Source organism: Pan troglodytes, chromosome 1 (genome assembly GCF_028858775.2).
Source record: "Pan troglodytes isolate AG18354 chromosome 1, NHGRI_mPanTro3-v2.0_pri, whole genome shotgun sequence".
NCBI lineage: Eukaryota > Metazoa > Chordata > Mammalia > Primates > Hominidae > Pan > Pan troglodytes.
The window spans coordinates 13,982,013-13,998,392 of record NC_072398.2 but is presented as its reverse complement, the minus strand read 5'-3'; the positions used below and the strand labels follow the sequence as shown (position 1 = coordinate 13,998,392).

The 16,380-nt window shown below is 38.6% G+C and overlaps 1 protein-coding gene across 4 annotated transcripts in view; it reads right to left on the bottom strand.

Moving 5' to 3' along the window:
- Positions 1 to 16,380, bottom strand: part of ARID4B (AT-rich interaction domain 4B) — a 159,496-nt gene that overhangs the window by 8,057 nt on the left and 135,059 nt on the right. For 2 of the 4 annotated variants that reach the window (XM_001154355.8, XM_001154294.8), the window contains 3 exons: positions 6,579 to 7,790; positions 2,797 to 2,910; positions 197 to 412 (listed from right to left, as the gene is read on the bottom strand). In XM_001154355.8, the coding sequence (XP_001154355.2) occupies positions 197 to 412; positions 2,797 to 2,910; positions 6,579 to 7,790 (1,542 nt within the window). Of the gene's footprint in view, positions 1 to 196; positions 413 to 1,753; positions 1,910 to 2,796; positions 2,911 to 6,064; positions 6,179 to 6,578; positions 7,791 to 16,380 lie in introns of those variants that run through there. The other 2 variants (XR_010156663.1, XM_016941259.4) reach the window with 2 other exon arrangements.

Below are 16,380 nucleotides of genomic sequence, written 5' to 3'. Positions count from 1 at the left end.
CCCAGCTACTTGGGAGGCTGAGGCAGGAGGATGGCTTGAACCCAGGAGGCTGAAGATTACAGTGAGCCAAGATCGCACCACCGCACTCCAGCCTGGTGACAAAGCGAGACTCTGTCTCTAAAAACAAAAACAAAACAAAACAAAAAGAGTTACTAGGATGAAGTTTGTATGCTTGTCAATTTAACATGTCACTTACACATCTGAAAACTCCATTTGTAAACTTTGGGTAATCGATTACTGGGTTCCTTGAGATCAGGATCCTTATCACCATTCTTTCCACATTTTCCTGGAGACTGCGTCCTTGCGGGAGATTTGGTACTATGAGACTTCATTCCAGTGGAAACTGATTTGACTGGCTGACTCTTAGTTATACTTTCACCAGCTGAAAGTTCTTCACTATCACTACTATTTGCTGAAAGAGAAAGAAAAGATTTAATAAACAAAAATGTAACAATAAATTTGTCACAGATGTTAGTAGGTAATTTAAAATTAGCCATTTGAATTTAGTCCTACAGAAAACAACCTGCCTAGAAACCTGGAAAATCATATACAAATGCAGCAGCATCTTAGGAAAAGCAAAAACAAAAAACTCTTCTTACCTGAACTGCCAATAATATATATACTTTTAAAATCACTCACACTAATCTATCATTATGCTTGGTAGACTGTCAAATATACAGTAATCATCTGAATGGCTTTTTACTCTATTATGTTAATACATAAAATATATCATCTTTTAAAATGATTAATTGTAGAAACCTCTACAATGAATATGTAACATTGGGTATATGCAACATTTTCCTGCTCCTTTGGCCACAAACAAATAATGATGCACAATCATCATATTCAATAAAGAACTCCTCGGGAATAAACTCTGAAGTTTGATATGTATAATGAAATTACTCTTAAATAACTCCTATGCTGTGGGTTGACTAAAATAATCAGTTTCACCCTAATAAAATATTCAGTATTTTATGAACAATTCAGAAGTCTGTGTAACAATTATGTTACAACTGCTATTGCTAATTAAACTTCAGCACTAAAATGGAAATACTTGACCTTGACAGCTTACCATGTGAACAGGTAGGTGATGGGATTAGTATTTCCATAGATAACCTCTTTCTGGATACAAAGTATTAGTTTAGATTCCATCAGAATTAATTCATGTTACTAAATTATTCTCTTGAATGGTTAACTCATTCTGATTTACCATGGCAGAATCCCAATAAGTAAAATGGGAGAACACTATATCTCTGTATTATATGAATATACTAAATAACTCATTGAAGATGCGCTCTCTTAGGAAATGTCATTTAAATAGTAAACTCTTGAAGACAAAAACATCACAGTGAAAGAAAAAACACTTTAAATATCCTACCAGTTACACCAAATAATTGATGACTGACTGATTTGGCATATATTTACTGATTTTTCACTTAACAACATCACCAAAAAAAAAAAAAAAAAAAAAAAAGGAGTTAAACTCTCAAAGCCAGAAATTATTCCAAATAGTAAAGGTAGATAGCAGCAACTCCTCCCACTGTGAAATTTTGGGAATAAAGAAACTCCACCACTGGTTGACACATATACACAAATTCCCTCCCAGCTCCCCCACTGCTGCTCTGGAACCCCTGGCAACTCCTAGCTAAGCCACCCAAGGCTTGGCCCCACTCTATGCAGTGGACTGTCTCAGCCTGGCTTTCATGGCCTTGCTGAGCACAGCCGCCCGGGGCCCCAGGGACGCCATATTCACCGCCTGGAAGTCATATGGGCTCAGCAGAACCTCGGGGAGCTGGCCGAATAACCCTTTTCTGCACTGAAGTGCAGCCAAGCCGGCTGCTAGCAAAGGTCAGGCAGTGGAGGTGGCAGGAGTCTCCTGGAAGAGCAGCAGGAGGTCAGTGTGGGGCACCTGAAAAAAAATTCTTTACATATTTTCTGCTTCTTACTTTGTCTACAAAAGAGAGATAAAATGTGCAGCCCTCAGAAGAAATACAGTATATATATTTTCTGTGGATTGATGCACGGAGTCGTTGCTAAAGTTGGAGCATACTTAGCAAAAAGTATTGTTTGTAGTTACTCTCAGGTCACATAATATAGAGTACCAAAGACAAATGTTGTAGACTGGAGTTGTTGGAATTATAGTTCTAAAGTTATCTTGATTGTTATACTTCTATGCTGATTTTGCCTTGAAGAATTACTAAGCAATCAATTTCACTGTAATAAAAATAACATATAGTTGAAATATTTCACAATGTGTGATACATTTTATAGCAAGTGAAAAGAACTGTGGAATACAAAGGTAACAAATATGTTGATGTTTATAATATATTGGCTATTATTTCAAAAACAGATTACTTGATTTTTCATCAGCAATCAATACCACCGCTGAATAACACCAACTTGCTTAAAACTAGAATTTACCTAAGATTAGAAAACCTGTGTTTTTTTTGTTTTGTTTTGTTTTTGCAGAAATTCTTTTTTCTTTTTATTATTATACTTTAAGTTCTAGGGTACATGTGCACGATGTGCAGGTTTGTTACATAGGTATACATGTGCCATGTTGGTTTGCTGCACCCATCAACTCATCATTTACATTAGGTACTTCTCCTAGTGCATGTTTTTTTTTTTTTTTTTTTTTAAAGCAAGTAACCTTACAGAATTTGTGTGACTTTTTTTGAGTGTACAGACAAAATCAAAATAGTGTACTATCCCGTACCCTGAATACCATTTTCTTACTGGGGGTAAAATTATCAGCTATTATTTTTATATTTTAAAAATTAGAGATTTCACACTTACTGCCTTTTCCCTTCTTTTTGTTGTTTACCACTGTTGCTTTATGGCTTCTTTTCTGCTTTTTTGATGAACTTCCTCCTCCCTGAGCATCTTTCACTCTTTTCTGACCTGTACAGGCTATGAAGGGAAAGGAATTAAGTAACACAAAATAAAATCCAACATTCCCTAAGTATAAATTAATTCCACATTTTAGAAACATAGAAGAATCCAAAACTACATGTTCTTTATGACATTTATAAGTTGTCACAGAACTTACTACAATTTTTAAATAAACTGTCATTAATGGAAGCTCAATTCTTATACATAATAAAAGTCAGGGTTTTTAAAAAGGCAAACAAAGTATGCACATCCTTCTTTAAAAAAATCAGATATAAACTGAAAATAGTCCTTAATATAGTACTGGGAGTTTATAAGCCTAGTAATTAAAAGTATATGCTGAAAATAAAAACTGAAATTTGTTAAGATTCAATAAAACCAAAATATTAAGACTTAATCACAGGTTAAAATGTTAATGACATTATGTCTTATAATCATATTAATATAATTTTTAAATGATATAAATGAGGTAAATTTTAGCAGTAATTCATACTTGGTTCTTTTTTACCAATTTATGTCAAGAATAACTAAGCTCCCAGGGCACTGTTTGGTTAACATGCATACCATTTACAAATCCAACATAGTAGTTCTAAAAAACGTCTCATCTTCTTGGTGGGAAATTATTGCAAAACATTACAAATAAATGTCTCCCTTTTCTTCAAGGACTAGCCCAAGTCCTACATCTTCACTAAGATGTTCCAGGCTTCACTGATCAATCACTACTCTGAACTGTAGCATTTTTCTATACTACTCATTTGGTCCTTAACATCCGCTATATTTCTGTCTAATTCATATATGTTATCTCTCAGACTATATAAAATAAGATTTTTTCTCCAGAGACTAATAAAGTACTATCTCCATTCAGTTCCAATGTCAGACACCAAATCAACCTTCTGTGTATAAAACCTAACTTCCTTGATCAAAAACAGGACAAGTAATTAACTGTCTGCAACTTCCTAGCTTTTTTTTTAATGGGTCATATAACCTTACTTACAACTTTTCCTAATACCTTTTTAAATTTTTAATATTTCTTTTTTATTTTTTACACCAAGTATGTGACCCACCTAATGTCATTTTAATATCACAATTTAAGTGAAACATAAAGGAGACGCAGATATTGACCATACTGAAGCACAGAATCATAATTGTCAGGTTTCTCTCCAAGAGAGTTTAATTCTAAAGTGTTCAGATACTAAGAAATAAAAACCTTCAATGTAGAGTAAATTAAGAGGAAAAAACTACATCTAAATAGTAAAACTTAAATTTTAACTTGTGATATAGTGGGGACTCTCCAATATTCATAGTAAGTAAATTTATTAAAATGTGGCCATGTGAAACAGGTGCTTAAGAACCTATTTCTGGCTGGGCGCGGTGGCTCACGCCTGTAATTCCAGCACTTTGGGAGGCCAAGGTAGGTGGATTACCTGAGGTCAGGAGTTCGAGACCAGCCTGGCCAACATGGCGAAACCCCATCTCTACTAAACAAAATACAAAAATTAGCCGGGCGTTAATCCCAGATACTCAGCAGGCTGAGGCAGGAGAATCTCTTGAACCTGAGAGGTGGAGGTTGCAGTGAACCAAGATTGCACCACTGCACTCCAGCCTGGGCAACAAGAGCAAAACTCTATGTCTCAAAAAAAAAAAAAAAAAAAAAAAAAAACCCAACAAAAAGAAAAACACCAATTATTTCTAAAGAGATATAAATTACCCTAAATTTAGGAGTAGCTTTCAAATTCCACAATTATTAACCTAGTCAAGATTAAGATTCAAAAGGGCAGTGTTGACTTAGTCTATTAGCAGAGAAGATATCCTCTTTTTTTTTTGTTGTTAATTTTAATCTTTTGTAAGATATTATGAACATAATAAGGATACAACCTCTTAAAAACTACAACAATAGGCTAGGCACGGTGGCTCATGCCTGTAATCCTAGCACTTTGGGAGGCCAAGGCAGGCAGATCATGAGGTCAGGAGATAGAGACCATCCTGGCTAACATGGCGAAACGCCATCTCTACTAAAAATACAAAAAATTAGCTGGGCATGGTGGCACACGCCTGTAGTCCCAGCTACTCAGCAGGCTGAGGCAGGGGAATCACTTGAACCCAGGAGACGGAGGTTGCAGTGAGCCCAGATCACACCACTGCACTCCAGCCTGGGCGACAGAGCGAGACTCCATCTCAAAAAAAAACCCCCAAGAAAACCTATAACAATAAAACCTTTTTTCTTTCTTTTCTTGTTTTTTCTTTTTTTTTTTTTTTTTTTTTTTGAGACAGGGTCTTGTTTTATCACCCAGGCTGGAGTGCAGTGGCGTGATCTTGGCTCACTGCAGCCTTTCCGGGATCAAGTGATTCTCCCTCATCAGCCCCCAAGGTAGCTGGGACTACAGGCATGCGCCACCACAGCTGGCTGACGTTTGTATTTTTGGTAGAGATGGGGTTTTGCCATGTTGTCCAGGCTGGTCTTGAACTCCTGGACTCAAGCGATCCACCGCCTTGACCTCCCAGACCTCCCAAATTGCTGGGATTACAGGTGTGAGTGACCACACCTGGCCAGTAAAATCTTACTGTTGAAAGCCTAATATTCTGAAATAAAGGATTCTTTCATTTTGAAGATTAGTCATGCCTGGATAGTTCAGTTGCATGAGATAGTATGGCACAGATAAAATCATAGTAGTTATACTTGTAAATGTGAAAAAAAGCAAAGAACATTTCAATTTAATTGCAAGTATTTTTTTAATTTATTTTAAAACAGAAATGTTTTAAGTCAAGATTCCTGAGAAAACACAGAATTAACTAATTTGATCTAGACCATATCTCTTTAAGCTTTGCTGAAAACCTAAAGCTAGCATTCTAAAATCTTTTATGGTATATAAAAAACATACTCCAGTGCTCTGTCTTTACGATGGAAAAGTGTGTTCCAAAGCCAGGTGTCAGCCTAGAGTATACTGATTTAAAGATACCTGAATGAAGTGGTTTATAAGAAAAATGATGACAGAAGTATGGCTATGGCACCATCGAAAGGCACTAATACTTTGGGAAGGTACCGATTTGAATTTCCACTTTTAACAATTTCACGGAAAATCAAAAAAGTATTACTGTAGGTTATTAACGTACACATTGGTCCTTCAATTTGGAAGCTATGCATCTAAGAAAGCATCAAATTCCTTTACAAACTCACACAAGTTAGTCAGGCTTGAAAATCAGTTTGACACGGTTGTCTGAGGAAAGCAGTGCCTGGACAGTTGGTTGCTCCAAACCCCTACATACAGTATTTGGTTAAGGGTGGAGGGGTCTGTCAATAAATCAAAATGTTCGTGAGAAACTGCACATTACAATTGCAAAAACAATGTTACAGAAATAGATTTAAGCTGCTCATGCCATATAGTCAACCACTGCATATAATGAATTCTCAAACAGGTTTGGATTTGGGCCTGGGTGCAATTTCTAGCATGTGTTCTGGTCCACAATAAAATGTCATGGATGGCTCAAGCAAAGCACATTAAAGCCTTCTCAAGCTTTTAAATGCATTCCACTATTCATTTTCAAATTACCTTTAAAATTTCCATTTTTACCATGTTCACACAAATATGACACTTAATCGCCTCACGTTATAACAAGAGATACTGTGAAATCATTGAAACTTTAAGAGGGGAAACCCTAAAATAAGTCAACATACACATTTTCCTTCTCACCTTTTTCAGGATGTTCTGGTTCTGGCTGATTACTACTGCTTGAGCTCACACTGGCATCAAAACCTGCTGGCGAGCTATTCCCTTCAGACTGGAGGTCTTGGAGCTCCCCAGCAACACTATCCACCTCAATTGTGCTATCAGTTTCACTCTTGATACTTCGAACCTCTTCTTGGTTTGGAGCCAGTGGTTCTGATACTGTTACAGAAGACTGCTGCCGGCTGCCTTCTGTTACAGTGACTGATGAAGGCGATTCAGGTGTAGTAGGAGGGGTATTTAGCACTGAATTACTGCCACTACTTGGAAATTCTGCTTTTCTGTCATTGACCTCTACTGTTTTTTCTTCAATGGGTTTACTATCGACATTGACTGGAGGTGGTTTTTCTAGTTCTACACTGGGTGAACAACTCTCCTCTTCAGCCACAGTCTGCAGTGACTCCTCTGCCACCCCCTCCTCTGGGGCAGGATGCGGTGGGGAAGCTGCAGCCTCAGTATCAGAGTCTGAAAAAAGCTCTTTCAGCGTTTTTTTAGGCCACTGTCCCTGAATACTTGACCAGACATCTTTTCGATCTTTGGCCCTGCTGTTTTGAAGTCTTTCATCAGAGTTATTTAAAAGTTTAATCCTTTTTTCTGCCACTTCTGAAAATCCTGAATAGAAACCAGTTGTCCGTAGAGATTTTCTTTTTTCCTCCAAACCATTGTATTTCTTAGTTGGTGTCATCTTTGCTTTTGATTTTTCTTCTTCATCTTCATCTGAAGAGCTGTTGCTACTGTTTTCCATGCAAAGTGATTCTTTGTTCTTGGCCTTCTCTTCCTTTTTGCCAGGTGATCCAGTTTTTAGACACTCTTCTGTATTGCAATACCTTCTTTTACCACGTTTTATTTGTGGTTTTGAAGATTTATCTGTTGTGTCCTTCTTGACATCCTTTCTCTTTTTTGTGACTTCATCTTCTTCATAATCAGTATCTTCGGATAATACTTCTATATCTTTCCTTAATCTTTCTGGAGATTTTGACACTGGTTTGGATATTACCAAATCTGCATGAACTTTGTTTTCTTCTAGCAAAGATGAACTGTTCTGTTCCTCCTTTGAAATAAGATCATTTCTGTTGTTGGTCAAATGATCAATCTTAGATTCCTCTTTGCCATTATTATCCATGTCTTGAGCACCTCTGTCATCTTCCTGCTCACTGTCTTCAGCAGAACTTTCAGAAGCTAGAAAATAACAGAAAAAAAAATGATGAGTATGATAAGAACACTAGCAATGTCTTCTATGTGCCAGGGATGTATATATTAGGTCCTGTGTATACAGCCACCCGAGGTTGCTGGCTTTTATCTCTATGTTACATGCAAAGAAACTGGGTTTCAAAGAGGCTAAGAGGCTCTTCCAATGATGGAAATGTTCTATTACGATCACGGTGATGGTTGTAACACTGTATACTTTTGTCAAAACCCATCACATTTTAAACATAAAAGTCATCACTTTTATGTAAACTGTACCTTAATAAAGCTGAAATAAAAAAGAAAAAAGCTTCTCCAAGTTCATATAAGTATAATATTTTTATCATAATATATCTGAGAAAATAGTGGAGTCAGGATATAATCCCAGATTGTGCTACCTCCAAGTCAATATTCTTCTTCTTCTTTTTTTTTTTTTTTTTTTTTTTTGAGTCTCACTTTGTCGTCCAAGCTAAAAGTGTAAGTGGGTGATGTCGGCTCACAGCAAGCTCTGCCTCCCGGGTTCACGCCATTCTCCTGCCTCAGCCTCCTGAGCAGCTGGGACTACAGGCGCCCACCACCACGCCCAGCTAATTTTTTGTATTTTTAGTAGACACGGGGTTTCACTGTGTTAGCCAGGATGGTCTTGATCTCCTGACCTCGTGACCCGCCCTCCTCGGCCTCCCAAAGTGCTGGGATTACAGGCGTGAGCCACCACGCCTGGCCCCAAGTTTATACTCTTATGAAACTATAGCCTTCGTTTTTCTTTTCATCAGAGACGGTCTCACTCTCTCATCCAAGCTGGAGTGCAGTGGCACAATCACAGTGCACTTCAGCCTCAAACTCCTAGGCTCAAGAGATCCTCCCACCTCAGATTCCTGAGTAGCTGGGATCACAGGAGCAAGCTATTGCACCTGGCCTCTCATTTTTCTTTGTTTTGTTTTGTTTTATTTTCTTTCCCTCCCTGCCTCCCTTCCTTTCTCTTTCTTTTCTTTCTCTTTATTTCTCTCTCTCTCTATTTTTTTCTGAGACAGGGTCTTACTCTGTTCCCCAGGCACTATCATGGCTCAATGCAGCCTCAACCTCCTGGGCTCAAATGATCCTCCCACCTCAGCCACCCAAGTAGCTGGGACTACAGGTGTGCCACATCCAGTGAATTTTTGTATTTTTTGTAAAGACAGGATCTCGTCATGTTGCCAAGGCTGGTCTTGAACTCCTGAGCTCTAGCAACCTGCCTACCTCAGCCTTCCAAAGTGCTGAGATTAAAGGCATGAGCCACCACACCTGGCCAGCTTCATTTTTCAATGTAATAATGAATATCCAATAATTTTGTAATCAATGATTTCCATGATGTTTTAAAGAATAGATATAATTAATTTTAGTTACTGATAACTTATGTAAAATTAATTATGGAACTTACTGCTTCAGTGTGTTCATTCTGATAAATCATTTTATTGTTATTTTAAGATAACATTTCCTGAGAACTTACTACATGCTGGTTACTTTTGATACACTTTGAACAGACCATCTCATTCAATCCTCAGAACAACGCTACGAGATACATGTTATCAGCCCCACTTTATAGTTCAAGAGACTAGGGTTTTAAATAAATAAGAAAAACAAACAAAAAGCAACACAACAAAACAAAGCAAAAAAAAGGGGGCTGGGGTTTAGAGGTTAATCTATCCCCCAAAGTAGTTAAATCTAAGTCATTTAACTCCAGAACTTACAACCTTAACTATAGCTCTCTACTGAGAAATCCATGCATGTTCTTTAGCTAAATTCATTAAATGTAAAACATAACTGACATAACTAAGATTGTTAAACCATTTCACCTTTACAATGTGTGTCTGCATGGCCACATTTTTTAAATTATCAAAACAATACACATACATCATTAAAAACAAATCTAGACTCATAATGAAAAACCAAAAAGAGGATAAAAATCTGTTTTTCCACCTCCAAAGTGTTAACATCTGATAGTTATAGTCATCTCTTACTATTCATAATATACTATTTGTTTTATTTATTTTTGTGTGTGTGTGATGGAATCTCACTCTGTCACCCAGGCTGGAGTACAGTGGTGTGATCTCAGTTCACTGCAACCTCCTCTTCCTGGGTTCAAGCAATTCTCCTGCCTCGGCCTCCCAAGCAGCTGGGACTACAGGCACATGCCACCATGCCCAGCTAATTTTTGTATTTTTAGTAGAGATGAAGTTTCATCATTTTCGACAGGCTGATCTCGAACTCTTGACCCCAAGTGATCTGCTCATCTCAGCCTCCCAAAGCACTGGGATTACAGGCATGAGCCAACGTCCCTGGCCTGCTGACTTATTTATAAAGTTTATCCTCTATGAGCAATGGGGATTCTTACTTATCAACACCCATATCTCCCCTCTACCATCCTTTCTATAGTTATCTTTCATTTTTACAATATAGTATTTATAACATATGTAAATGTGGTTCCCTGCAGAAATAAGTAGTACATTTGATAAACTTCCTTTCTTATACAGCATTTTATTTTTCCAAGAGTTTCCAACTACTTTTCTGCATGTTATATCTTCCTTTGTATCTCTTTTACATTATTTTATTTCATTAAATTAAGCATTGTATCCAATTTCCCCTTATTCATCCTATCTCTGCACCCTAGAGAGCTATTTTCTGCAGTAGCATCTGGGTGGTATCTCTCTGGGTCTGCTCTAACAGCTGTCATCCGGGGAATCCTCCTCACTGCTTTCTTTTGAGCTAGGTCCACTGTTAACTGAATCTCACATCTTCTTCTTCCTTGGTTATCTCATCTGTACTAGAGCTCATTGAGTAGTTTCCTTAAAAAGGTACATGGGATATAAATATTCATCGTCCTTACTTATATGAATACATCCTTACCCTCAAACTTCATTGATTGAGAGTTTCACGGGGTACAGAATTCTAGGTTAAAAATTGTTTCCTTCAGAGTTCTGAATCCTTCTGAATGTATTGCTTCTTTGCTTAAGGGGTTATAAGCCATAACTTTCCTTTGGTTTCTCATTCCTTTGTGGTGATTTTTTCATTCTTGATATTTTATAATTTCATAATGATGTACTACGGTATGACTCTATTAATTTATTAGGTACCTAGTGAGCAATTTCAATGTAAAGATTTGTGTCTGTCAGTTCTGGAATTTTTCTTTAGTTATTTGCTTTTTTTTTTTTTTTTTGAGACTGAGTCTTGCTCTGTCATCAGGTTGGAGTGCAGTGGTGCAATCTCAGTTCACTGCAACCTCCACCTCCCAGGTTCAAGTGATTCCCCTGCCTCAGCCTCCTGAGTAGCTGGGACTACAGGTGCCTGCCACCACACCCAGCTAATTTTTGTATTTTAGTAGAGACAGGGTTTCACCGTGTTGGCCAGGATGGTCTTGATTTCCTGACCTCGTGATCCGCCCACCTCAGCCTCCCAAAGTACAGGGATTATAGGCGTGAGCCACCGCGCCTGGCCTCTCTCCTCTGTTTTCATAGTTCCCCCTTCCTAGATTAATACATTATGTAACCTATCTTTTCTCTAAAATTTCCATCACTGCTTTTTTAAACTTTCTGAAGATTTCCTCCATTTAAAATTCTTAATGCTCTACTGAATTTGCTTATTTATTTTTTTTTAAGAGACAGAGTCTCGCTCTGTTGCCCAGGCTGGAGTGCGCTGGCAAGATCTCAGTTCACTGCAATCTCCACCCCCCGGGTTCAGGCAATTCTCCTGTCTCGGCCTCCCCAATAGCTGGGACTACAGGCACACGCCAAGCTAATTTTTGTATTTTTAGCAGAGGTGGGGTTTCACCCTATTGGTCAGGCTGGTCTCAAACTCCTGACCTCAGATGATCCACCTGCCTCGGCCTCCCAAAGTGCTGGGATTACAGGTGTGAGCCACTGTGCCCAGCTCTACTGAATTTTAATTTAGATTTTTTGTTTTTGTTTTTTTTGAGACAGGGTCTCTCTCTGTTGCCCAGACTGGAGTGCAGTGGTGCAGGTTCAAGCAATTCTCATGCTTCTGCCTCCTGAGCAGCTGGGATTATAGGCACCAACCACCACATTCGGCTAATTTTAATATTTTTATTAGAGACATGGTTTCATCATGTTGGTTAGGCTGGTCTCGAACTCCTGACCTCAAGTGATCTGCCCACCTTGGCCTCCCAAAGTGCTGGGATTACAGGCATGAGCCACTGTGCCTGGCCTTTAGATTTTTATCTCCAAGTCTTTCTTGTTCTTTTCTTTTTCACTGCATCTTATTCTTTTTTTTTTTTTTTGTAGACGGAGTTTCACTCCTGTTACCCAGGCTGGAGCACAATGGCGTGATCTCAGCTCACCGCAACCTCCGCCTTGTGGGTTCAAGTGATTCTCCTGCCTCAGCCTCCCAAGCAGCTGGAACTACAGGCATGTGCCACCACGCCCGGCTAACTGTTTTCTATTTTCAGTAGAGACGAGGTTTCTCCCTGTTGGTCAGGCTGGTCTTGAACTCCCGACCTCAGGTGATCCGCCCACCTTGGCCTCCCAAAATGCTGGGATTACAGGTGTGAGCCACCGTGCCCAGCTTATTCTTGTTTTATAGATACTGTAGGTTCTCTGAGATTAACAAGAGATGATTAAGAATGCCCTATTAAAACTTAATTGACACTACTGTTAGTAGGATTTATTAACTGATAGGCTTTACATGATTCATCCCGGATCTAGTTTACTCTAGGGGATTTCCACTGCCAGAATGTAGAAGATTATTCTCCAGAGACATTCAATTTCTCCACAGAACTCCAACTACCACTGTACCTCTAGTTTTATTCCCAACCCATCTCAGGACAAGAGGATAGAATCTTAGCAGCTGTCTGTGTTCTCTACTCACAAGGGGCATCAAATTTTTATGTATACATATACATACACATATGCATTCATATGATGATCATTAATTAACTGGAAATATTTGAAATGTCTTCAATTTGATCTGTGGCCAAAGATAAAATAAAATTCACTGAAAAAAGAAAATATGAAGAGAATACTTAAAATGTTAAAAGTATGCAAATATGATACTCATTGTTGAACTAACAGGAAAAATATGGGAAAGGATCAAAATGTCTTTTTTTAGAAACTAAATAAATTATGATATATCTATTCAGTAGATGTGGATGTGCTGATTTGGAAAGATTTATAAGTTATACCACTAAGTAAGGGAAAAAAAGAGTTTGTAATATGTTAATGATCCCATCTGTAAAAAGACTGCACACATGTGAGTGTCTATTACACATATAGGATAAATATGTGTGTGGGGGGGTTTTGGGGCATTGTATATATGTTATATGTATGTGTGTGTGTATATATACTCATATGTCATATATATGGTATATAAATGCAATTTCTGAAATAATATAAACCTATAAAAATGGGGGAAAATACGAGAGAAAAGCAACACAATTTGCAAGTCAGAAAGCAGATAAATGAATGACGGGCACCAAAGAAGGCTAAACCTCATACCAGCAGTGAGGAAAGCCAAAAACCAACCCAGTTTACCATAGAACCCTCAATAATTACTGACTGCCCTAGTGCCTATGAAAATAAAAAAGGGCAGTGGGGAGCCTCATACAAGGAGCACTGGGTGAAGACTAAAAATTACTTAGATGCCTAGATCCCCACCTCACTTCAGGTTGGAAGGTGACTGCCCTTCTAGAGCTTTATTCTCTGAAGACAGTAGGAGAGGGCTCCTAGCCTGGGAGATGCTAACAACTGTTGAAGGCACAGGTACAGATGCGATGCTGAAATTAGGGGGATTCATGAACATATCTAACCACTAAGAATCCTCCACCCCACTCTCTGTTCTTCAACTAGATCCTAGAACACTGGAAACCATTCTCTTACCAGCCTCCAGTCAAGAGATTGGAACTCTTTTCTCTGGAAGCCAACCAGTCTAAGAGAAAAAGACCTAAAGACTTCATATTATGAATTCCCTAGGACATGGCCAACCAGATCACCCGATAGTGAAACTCAAGGTCAACAAGTGCCAACCATATGCTTGCAATTTCCAAATCAGTTTAGTCTTTCCTTCATAATCATAAGACAGCCAGGAAAAAAAATTCTTAATAGGGAAGAGCTCAAAACAACAAAACAGAAAAAAGCAAATTAGAGGTAACTGACCAAGCAAAAAAAAAAAAAAAAAAAAAAAACCAAAAATTATAAAATCCTTTGAAAGATCAAAATCAGAAAGGTAAGGTATTGCATCCAGCTTTAAGAACAGAGTGGTACAAAACACACAGAAAACAGAGCTCTTGAAAAATTAAACTAGTTTAATTTAAAAATATTCATTGAAAGGCTGGGCGCAGTGGCTCACGCCTATAATCCCAGCACTGTGGGAGGCTGAGGCAGGTGGATCACAAGGTCAGGAGTTCAAGACCAGCCTGGCCAAGATGGTGAAACCCCATCTCTACTAAAAATACAAAAAATTAGCTGGGTGCGGTGGCAGGCGCCTGTAATACCAGCTACTCGGGAGGCTGAGGCAGGAGAATCGCTTGAACTTGGAGGGCAGAGATTGCAGTGAGCCAAGATCATGCCACTGCACTCCAGCCTAGGCAACAGAGTGAGACTCAGTCTCAAAAAAAAAAAAAAAAATCATTGAAAACTTAAACATTACAGCAAAAAGTCAACGAAAGGATTAAAAGACAAAGCAGATAAAATTTCAAAGAAATAAAAAGACAAAAAAATTAATAAAAAGCAAGAAATTAAAAGGTGAGCATATTAGAGTATTTTACAGAAGGTATAATATCAAATAATGGCTGGCCAAAGAAAGATAACAGCCAAGTGCAGTGTCATGCACCTATACCCCAGCTACCCAACTACTTGGGAGGCTGAGGCAGGAGGACTGCTTGAGCCCAGAAGTGTGAGAACAGCCTGGGCTGAACATAGTGAAACACAGTCTCAATTAAAAAAAAAAAAAAATTTGGCAGGTCTGGGACAGTAGCTCATGCCTGTAATCCTAGCACTTTGGGAGGCTGAGACAGGAAAATCGCTTGAGCTCAGAAGTTTGAGACCAGCCTGGGCAATATAGTAACACCTCATCTCAAAAATAATAACAATGAACAAAAATTAAAAAGGAGAGAACAGTAAAATGCAGGAGAGGAAATCATCAAGAAAATCATTCAAAAAAAACTGCCTAGAACAGAAAGACAGAAGTTGCTAGAATGAAAGAGTCTAGCAAGTAGGCATCACAGGGAATGAAAATATATCTACACAAGGCTAAAGAAAGAGAATAGCCAAGTGTACTGTGGATATATCTGTTCTCTTCCTTTGGCCTTGTGTAGATATATTTCAGAGTTAAATTTCTGGATACGAAAAACAAAGATTCAAGATTCCTAGCAGGGCATGGTGGCTCATGCCAGTAATCCCAGCACTTTGGGAGGCTGAGGTGAGTGGATCACTTGAGGTCAGCAGTTCGAGACCAGCCTGGCCAAAATGGCAAAACCCCATCTCTACTAAAAATAGAAAAACTAGCCAGGCGTGATGGCAGGCCCCTGCAATCCCACCTACTCGGGAGGCTGAGGCAGGAGAAACACTTGAACCCAGGAGGCAGAGGCTGCAGTAAGCCAAAATTGTGCCACTGCACTCCAGCTTGGCCAACAGAGTGAGATTCCATCTCAAAAAAAGAAAAGAAAAGAAAAAAAAAAGATTCCAGAGACAGAAAAGCAAAAAATAAAGAATAAAACAAGTCACATACAAAGAATCAGGAATTGGAAGAGCTCTGGACTTCACAAAAGCAATACTGGAAGCAAAAAAACAATTCAACACTGCCAATAAAATACTGAAGGAAAAACTTCCAATCCAGCCAAACTATGAATAGAATAAAGATATTTGCAAAAATAAATACAGATATTTAAATGCAGCCAATCTCTAAAAATTCCATCTCATGAACTTGTTCTTTAGAAGCTACTAGAGAATGTGCTCCACCAAAATGAAAGTATGGGGGTGGGGAGGAACCTGAGATGCCAAAAACAAAGAAATCCAAGAACTACATTAAAGGAGATCCTTAGAATGGGATCTCCCTAGGAAAATAGCTGTGCAACAGATATAGAGGGAAACAGTCCAGACTACAGCAGTGTTATTTCCAAACAAAGTCATACTGCAGGCTATTATCATTAAGCTACCTGCTACCGCCTCTCTGTAGTCTTTGAATGCCTGAGTGACCCAGACTGGATTTTAAAATCTGTATTACCTTGTTTCAACTATGTGTCAATGAAATTCCAGCTCTCCCTTCCATGTCTTATGTGCCACTACCTAGATCAGCTAATGACATCATTTTATCCAGCAGAAACATTCTGACCTACTTGTGAAAAATAGGGGTAAATCACCATAAGCCTAGAATGAGAATATATATAGAGTAGTCTGCTACTACGACTGAGCACACTCCCACATAACATCCACTGCGAATGTGTCAGATATTCTTTTTTTTTTTTTTAAGATGGAGTTTCGCTGTTGCTACCCAGGCTAGAGTGCAATGGTGTGATCTTGACTCACTGCAACCTCTGCCTCCTGGGTTCAAGCGATTCTCCTGCCTCAGCCTCCCAAGTAGCTGGGATTACAGGCACCCA